A 9817-nucleotide genomic window follows, 5' to 3' on the forward strand; every position below is an offset into this window, starting at 1 on the left:
GATATTACGTGATGTGTGTGATATTACATGATGTGGGGGATATTACATGATGTGTAGGATATTACATGATGTGGGGGATATTATATGATGTGTGGTATATTATAATGTGTATGATATATGATGTGTGGGATATTACATGATGTGTGGGATATTACATGATGTGGGGAATATTACATGATGTGTGGGATATTACATGATGTGTGGGATATTATACGATGTGTGGGATATTACACGATGTGTGGGATATTACACGATGTGGGGGATATTACACGATGTGGGGGATATTACACGATGTGGGGGATATTATATGATGTGTGGGATATTACACGATGTGGGGGATATTACACGATGTGGGGGATATTATATAATGTGTGGGATATTACATGATGTGGGGGATATTGATATTATATGATGTGTGGCATATTACATGATGTGTGGGATATTACATGATGTGTGGGATATTACATGATGTGTGGGATATTACACGATGTGGGGGATATTATATGATGTGGGGGATATTACATGATGTGTGGGATATTACATGATGTGGGGGATATTACATGATGTGGGGGATATTACATGATGTGTGGGATATTACATGATGTGTGGGATATTATACGATGTGAGAGATATTACACGATGTGGGGGATATTACATGATCTGTGGGCTATTATATGATGTGAGAGATATTACACGATGTGGGGGATATTACATGATGTGGGGGATATTACACGACGTGGGGGATATTACATGATGTGGGGGATATTATACGATGTGAGAGATATTACACGATGTGGTGGATATTACATGATGTGTGGGATATTACACGATGTGGGGGATATTTTATGATGTGGGGGATATTATACGATGTGAGAGATATTACACGATGTGGGGGATATTACACGACGTGGGGGATATTACACGATGTGGGGGATATTACATGATGTGGGGGATATTACATGATGTGTGGGATATTACATGATGTGTGGGATATTATACGATGTGAGAGATATTACACGATGTGGGGGATATTACACGACGTGGGGGATATTACATGATGTGGGGGATATTATACGATGTGAGAGATATTACACGATGTGGTGGATATTACATGATGTGTGGGATATTTTATGATGTGGGGGATATTATACGATGTGTGGGATATTATACGATGTGTGGGATATTACACGACGTGGGGGATATTACATGATGTGTGGGATATTATACGATGTGTGGAATATTACATGATGTGGGGGATATTACATGATGTGGGGGATATTACATGATGTGTAGGATATTACATGATGTGGGGGATATTATATGATGTGTGGTATATTATAATGTGTATGATATATGATGTGTGGGATATTACATGATGTGTGGGATATTACATGATGTGGGGAATATTACATGATGTGTGGGATATTACACCATGTGTGGGATATTACACCATGTGGGGGATATTACACGATGTGGGGGATATTATATAATGTGTGGGATATTACATGATGTGGGGGATATTGATATTATATGATGTGTGGCATATTACATGATGTGTGGGATATTACATGATGTGTGGGATATTACATGATGTGTGGGATATTACATGATGTGGGGGATATTACATGATGTGGGGGATATTACATGATGTGTGGGATATTACATGATGTGTGGGATATTATACGATGTGAGAGATATTACACGATGTGGGGGATATTACATGATCTGTGGGCTATTATATGATGTGAGAGATATTACACGATGTGGGGGATATTACATGATGTGGGGGATATTACACGACGTGGGGGATATTACATGATGTGGGGGATATTATACGATGTGAGAGATATTACACGATGTGGTGGATATTACATGATGTGTGGGATATTATACGATGTGAGAGATATTACACGATGTGGGGGATATTACACGACGTGGGGGATATTACACGATGTGGGGGATATTACATGATGTGGGGGATATTACATGATGTGTGGGATATTACATGATGTGTGGGATATTATACGATGTGAGAGATATTACACGATGTGGTGATATTACATGATCTGTGGGCTATTATATGATTTGAGAGATATTACACGATGTGGGGGATATTACACGACGTGGGGGATATTACATGATGTGGGGGATATTATACGATGTGAGAGATATTACACGATGTGGTGGATATTACATGATGTGTGGGATATTTTATGATGTGGGGGATATTATACGATGTGTGGGATATTATACGATGTGGGGGATATTACACGATGTGGGGGATATTATACGATGTGTGGGATATTATACGATGTGGGGGATATTACATGATGTGGGGGATATTATATGATGTGGGGGATATTACATGATGTGTGGAATATTACATGATGTGGGGGATATTACATGATGTGTGGCATATTACATGATGTGTGGAATATTACATGATGTGGGGGATATTACATGATGTGTGGCATATTACATGATGTGTGTGATATTACATGATGTGTGGGATATTATACGATGTGGTGGATATTACACGATGTGGGGGATATTACATGATGTGGGGGATATTATATGATGTGGGGGATATTACATGATGTGTGGCATATTACATGATGTGTGGGATATTATACGATGTGGAGGATATTACACGATGTGGGGGATATTACAGGATGTGGGGGATATTACATGATCCGTGTCTATTTTCTACCTCTAGTGATGTCCCTGGATGGCAGTCAGTGGAGAAGTATCCTGTATAAAGTCTCATATGACAGGATTACAACCTTTCCCCTTCATCATTGACACTTTCATTGCTAGTTAACCAGTGTTTCACATCCGTCAGTTAATTAATAACTTTAATGACAGGAGATAATGATTGCTGCAAACATCATGAGAGGGGAATTTCTATAATTTACTGACGGCATTTAACCCCATGAAATAGAAATCCTCCCTGGTAAATATCAGTCCTGATTTTCCTCCTTTAAAGTTATTAAAAATCATAGTCCAGCATCTGTGTGTGGAGAAGAATGCATCATCAGTACCGGGGGGATTCTTTACAGTAAGAGCAGTTACATATCACATTACCAGAGGCAGTAATGGCAGAATCCATAAGGTTTATGAAAAGGGTCAGGGGGCATCAGCCGTGTATGGGGGAGAGGAGAATCCAATATCAGTACCGAGGGATTCTTTACAGTAAGAGCAGTTACATATCACATTACCAGAGGCAGTAATGGCGGAATCCATAAGGTTTATGAAAAGGGTCAGGGGGCATCAGCCGTGTATGGGGGAGAGGAGAATCCAATATCAGTACCGAGGGATTCTTTACAGTAAGAGCAGTTACATATCACATTACCAGAGACAGTAATGGCGGAATCCATAAGATTTATGAAAAGGGTCAGGGGGCATCAGCCGTGTATGGGGGAGAGGAGAATCCAATATCAGTACCGGGGGATTCTTTACAGTAAGAGCAGTTACATATCACATTACCAGAGACAGTAATGGCAGAATCTATAAGAATAATGAAAAGGGTCAGGGGGCATCAGCCGTGTATGGGGGAGAGGAGAATCCAGTATCAGTACAGGGAGGGGTTCTTTACAGTAAGAGCAGTTACATATCACATTACCAGAGACAGTAATGGCAGAATCTATAAGAATAATGAAAAGGGTCAGGGGGCATTATATCATTTCTGACTAATGGAACTGGATTATTATAAACATGATGGTAACACGTGATCCAGGGAAATTAATATGACATCTTCTTCCTCCTAATGGCCGCCGCCAGGCTTCAACTCCCAGATATTAGAGAAGAGATTGGAGCAGAGAGGGGACAACCTCACGTGCCCCCGGACGGCGTTACTGATACTGGATCTGAATTGTAGGGTATTTTTACACCTCTGGAGCGTTTCCAGGAGTCTTTATTGGATATCGAATGAGGAGAAAGAAATGATCCAGCGCTGATGATGGTGTTTAAAAGGGAATTGGAAGTCCCATATTTATTGGAGAAAGTAAGTAAAATCGAAAGGGAGACGCAGTCCCAAAGTGCAAGTAGTCAGGCTTGGAACCTGAGCCTACGCGTTTCGAACGCGAGCTGCGTTCTTAATCATGGCAAGTAAGGTAATGACCGTGTGTCTGAGCTTCCTGTATAAGCTGGGCAATCAGGTGTTGTGAAAAAATATGCAAATGTCGGTAATTGGTGAACTACGTCAGTTGGAGACTGACTGGCGATCGTCTGGCAGGTAAGTTTTGAATGAGTGTATAACATATCCACACATCGACATTGTGTATACTTCTAGTGTATGATGTTGATACAATTCTGTTACATAAATAGAATGTATAAAAGTAACGGCAATATTGTTGATATAAAATAAGCCCGTCTATAATTTGTTAAGCTCATATAGGAAAATTGAGACACACGGCCCTGAAAATACTTGTGCATACATAAAAAACAGTATATGTTGAATAATCATAACATTAATATGTACAGACAATTAAAAAAGATAATGAAGAAACGACAAATACATCTGTATTATTGTGGGGTAACGGCCTGTTCAAGATCAGTGTTTATACAAAAGAAATCTCTTGTTTGTAAAATTTGGTATATGTTGAGATAAGTAATTGAATTATAATATAATGCAATATGTCAAAGAAATATCATATTTGGATATTAATAATGATCTAATCTGTCAAATGAAAAGAAGCTTATAGATCTATAAAGTTTGTATCGAAATGGCAGTGTAGTATATTGAAATACATATGCTGAAATATTGAATATTGAATATTAATACTATTATGAAAAGAAAAATGTTAAAATATTAAATTCAAAATGATCAGTTGAATATGTTTCGAAGGAGGAAAAACATGATGGCAGACAGAAAAATGAATGCTGAGTCCCATGACCAACAGAAACCCGCGAGTGGAAAACTGCGAGTGGAAAACATGCGTCCACACATACATCCAACCATCTATCTACACGAGCGTATGAGGTACGTATATGAACCGTTCATATACGTACCTCATACGCTCGTGTAGATAGATGGTTGGATGTATGTGTGGACGCATGTTTTCCACTCGCAGTTTTCCACTCGCGGGTTTCTGTTGGTCATGGGACTCAGCATTCATTTTTCTGTCTGCCATCATGTTTTTCCTCCTTCGAAACATATTCAACTGATCATTTTGAATTTAATATTTTAACATTTTTCTTTTCATAATAGTATTAATATTCAATATTCAATATTTCAGCATATGTATTTCAATATACTACACTGCCATTTCGATACAAACTTTATAGATCTATAAGCTTCTTTTCATTTGACAGATTAGATCATTATTAATATCCAAATATGATATTTCTTTGACATATTGCATTATATTATAATTCAATTACTTATCTCAACATATACCAAATTTTACAAACAAGAGATTTCTTTTGTATAAACACTGATCTTGAACAGGCCGTTACCCCACAATAATACAGATGTATTTGTCGTTTCTTCATTATCTTTTTTAATTGTCTGTACATATTAATGTTATGATTATTCAACATATACTGTTTTTTATGTATGCACAAGTATTTTCAGGGCCGTGTGTCTCAATTTTCCTATATGAGCTTAACAAATTATAGACGGGCTTATTTTATATCAACAATATTGCCGTTACTTTTATACATTCTATTTATGTAACAGAATTGTATCAACATCATACACTAGAAGTATACACAATGTCGATGTGTGGATATGTTATACACTCATTCAAAACTTACCTGCCAGACGATCGCCAGTCAGTCTCCAACTGACGTAGTTCACCAATTACCGACATTTGCATATTTTTTCACAACACCTGATTGCCCAGCTTATACAGGAAGCTCAGACACACGGTCATTACCTTACTTGCCATGATTAAGAACGCAGCTCGCGTTCGAAACGCGTAGGCTCAGGTTCCAAGCCTGACTACTTGCACTTTGGGACTGCGTCTCCCTTTCGATTTTACTTACTTTCTCCAATAAATATGGGACTTCCAATTCCCTTTTAAACACCATCATCAGCGCTGGATCATTTCTTTCTCCTCATTCGATATTCTACACTGCGGGCCGTCGCGGGGATCCGACTGACGCTACCAGGAGACGCAGACCGGTGAGCTGGAGGTTCTCTCCCTGTTTTCAGTCTTTATTGGACTTGGTTGATGAGTTGATGATGCTGGACAGCGCCAGGAGGAGAGGAGATCTCTCCAATTATACCAAGTATCACACCTCCGAGATAAGATATCCGGGAACATCAAAAGGATCGGAGTCAAGTTATAAAACATGAATAGAGGAGCGCCGGAAAGACCTGGACGTGAAAAGACGCTGCGCAAACAAGACGGTGAGGCTCGTGGTCAGACGTTCCCTTATATTCTATCATTACATGAGTGACGGAGCAGCTCCCGGCACCACCCAGACAATGCGGAAACCATGGCATCGTATTTAACATTGCGACGTCTCCTCTGCGGGCGCCATTACCATCTGCTTATCTAGGAGGTTAGAACTACGAGATCCAGAGCCCCCCTCTCCGCTGCCATCATAGAGACCACCAATGGGGAGGAACCAGCCGAAGAGTGAGGCTCCAACTGTCGGGAGCTGTGATAGTGCCCCCCTGAGTGCCCCCATTTCATATACATAGTAAGAGGTGTCAGGAGGCTTCGTACTGCTGGAATCTGACCGGACGCCGCATCGGAGCACTGGAATCTGCAGCATAAGATCCGCACCGGTTTCCGCATCAAAATGGAAAATCCGCCCCTAAAAAGGCATCGGGCGGCGCAATATTCATGGGTTGTACCGGCGTCATCGCCAGCGCTAGATCTTCGGATGTTACCACAGGCCGGACTCTCAAAAACTGCAGGTAAATCATTCACAGAAATCGGCAGCCCAAACACGCGGCGTCTCCGCTCAAACATGGACAGAAATTGTCGCCCTGCGGAATCGAAAGCCGCAACACGGAACGTTCCACGCGACTTTTCTGCTTTTATTCGGCACCGAGTGGCAGATTTACAAAAATCAAATCTACTTCAAATGCTGCAGAATTTCCACACACAATTTCATTGCAGAAACTCGGCAGCGTATCCGGCCGGTGGGAACATCTTACCCCTAGGCAGAGGCGGGTTAGGTAGACCATAGGCACAAACATGGCCCCCCTTCCCCCCCGCCGCTCTGACCTGTCTATAGTGAACACCACCTTTCTGTGCGAGCATTGATAAATGGGGGGTACGATTCCCCTTGTCAAAGCGCTGCGTCCCTACATGCTGACAGTCTCCAACCATCGCTGACAGTATCACACGGTGCAGGGACACGTCCTCCTGACAATGTATATACCACCGCTCATCAGGACCGCACACTGTATATACCACCGCTCATCAGGACTGTACCCTGTATATACCACCGCTCATCAGGACTGTACCCTGTATATACCACCGCTCATCAGGACTGTACACAGTATATACCACCGCTCATCAGGACTGTACCCTGTATATACCACCGCTCATCAGGACTGTACCCTGTATATACCACCGCTCATCAGGACTGTACCCTGTATATACCACCGCTCATCAGGACTGTACCCTGTATATACCACCACTCATCAGGACCGCACACTGTATATACCACCGCTCATCAGGACTGTACCCTGTATATACCACCGCTCATCAGGACTGTACCCTGTATATACCACCGCTCATCAGGACTGTACACTGTATATACCACCGCTCATCAAGACCGCACACTGTATATACCACCGCTCATCAGGACTGTACACTGTATATACCACCGCTCATCAGGACTGTACACTGTATATACCACCGCTCATCAGGACTGTACACTGTATATACCACCGCTCATCAGGACTGTACACTGTATATACCACCGCTCATCAGGACTGTACACTGTATATACCACCGCTCATCAGGACCGTACACTGTATATACCACCGCTCATCAGGACTGTACACTGTATATACCGCCGCTCATCAGGACCGCACACTGTATATACCACCGCTCATCAGGACTGTACCCTGTATATACCACCGCTCATCAGGACCGCACACTGTATATACCACCGCTCATCAGGACTGTACCCTGTATATACCACCGCTCATCAGGACTGTACACTGTATATACCACCGCTCATCAGGACTGTACACTGTATATACCACCGCTCATCAGGACTGTACACTGTATATACCACCGCTCATCAGGACTGTACCCTGTATATACCACCGCTCATCAGGACCGTACCCTGTATATACCACCGCTCATCAGGACTGTACCCTGTATATACCACCGCTCATCAGGACTGTACACTGTATATACCGCCGCTCCTGTATATATGATTAGTCACTAGGACATTATAAGTAGTATATATGGCTCTGCCCCGTTGTTGCGGCTCTGCTTCTGGAGAGGTATATAGGGGACGTGCTGTATACTCTCCTCTAACCCTCATATTATAATCACCTGGAGACGGTTTTCCAATATTTGCAATAAATCCCACGATTTATAACTTCGCAAGGAAGAAAGAGACCAATAAAGATCACGTGACCTTGTGAGAGTCATAAACTGAGCCAGTGATCGCTGCCAAGCCCCACCCCAGCGGGAGGGCAGATAATAGTATATAATCCTGGCGGCAGCGGGCACCCTGCACAACCAGCCTCAACATGTGGAGCAGGATTGTGTGTCTCCTCGCCCTCACCCACCTCAGTGCAGGAGTCATCGTGAAGGTAAGAGCCGATGTCACAGCACCAGGGAGACCTGGCTGAACGCCTGAGTACAGTGGCAGGGTATATATATATACAGTGTTTATAGGTCAGCTGGGGCTTGTGCACGGAGCATTGTATCGTTTCCAGAACCCCCAGAGATCCCAGACGCAGCATTGTTACCGGTGGTGATGACACCATTATTATATATCATCATTTATAATCGCTGCGTCTCCGCTCCTCTGGGGGTCTTCTAGTTCTGCTCATCCAGAGCTCCCTGTTTCATGAATCACAGAACTACAGTGACCGGCAGTAACTGAATGTGAGAAGAATGGAGATATCAGCTATTCAGGGGTGCGGAAAGCTGGGTGACTAAAGTCAGTGTAATGATGGCTATCAGGACGCCGAATACACCAAGAAAACTACAGGGAGATCGGGGTCATTACTTCTGAACGTGCCCCCCAGGGATCCATGGAAAAAACTCTCAGGATCTGTGGAAAGAGAAGATTCTCATCTAGAAAGAAAACTGAGCGCTCTGTGAGAGAGAGAGAGAGAGATAGATAGATAGATAGATAGATAGATAGGAGATAGATAGATAGATATGAGATAGATAGATAGATAGATAGATAGATAGATAGATAGATAGATAGATAGATAGATAGGAGATAGATAGATAGATAGATAGATAGATAGATAGATAGATAGATATGAGACAGATAGATAGATAGATAGATAGATAGATAGATAGATAGATAGATAGATAGATAGATATGAGATAGATAGATAGATAGATAGATAGATAGATATGAGATAGATAAATAGATAGATAGATAGATAGATAGATAGATAGATAGATAGATAGATAGATATGAGATAGATAAATAGATAGATAGATAGATAGATAGATAGATAGATAGATAGATAGAGAGACAGATTAGATAGATAGATAGATAGATAGATAGATAGATAGATAGGAGATAGATAGATAGATAGATAGATAGATAGATAGATAGATAGATAGATAGATAGATAGATATGAGATAGATAGATAGATAGATAGATAGATAGATAGATAGATAGATAGATAGATAGATAGATAGATAG

General features: G+C 41.5%; 1 protein-coding gene across 1 annotated transcript in view; it reads left to right on the forward strand.

Moving 5' to 3' along the window:
• Window positions 1-8674: 8674 nt before the first annotated feature.
• LOC142722923 (guanylin-like) overlaps window positions 8675-9817 on the forward strand; it is an 18801-nt gene continuing 17658 nt past the window's right edge. The window contains exon 1 of the mRNA XM_075848911.1: window positions 8675-8737. Coding sequence (XP_075705026.1) covers window positions 8675-8737 — 63 coding nt within the window. The remainder of the gene's footprint in view (window positions 8738-9817) is intronic.

Source organism: Rhinoderma darwinii, unplaced genomic scaffold, assembly GCF_050947455.1.
Source record: "Rhinoderma darwinii isolate aRhiDar2 unplaced genomic scaffold, aRhiDar2.hap1 Scaffold_540, whole genome shotgun sequence".
Taxonomy (NCBI): domain Eukaryota; kingdom Metazoa; phylum Chordata; class Amphibia; order Anura; family Rhinodermatidae; genus Rhinoderma; species Rhinoderma darwinii.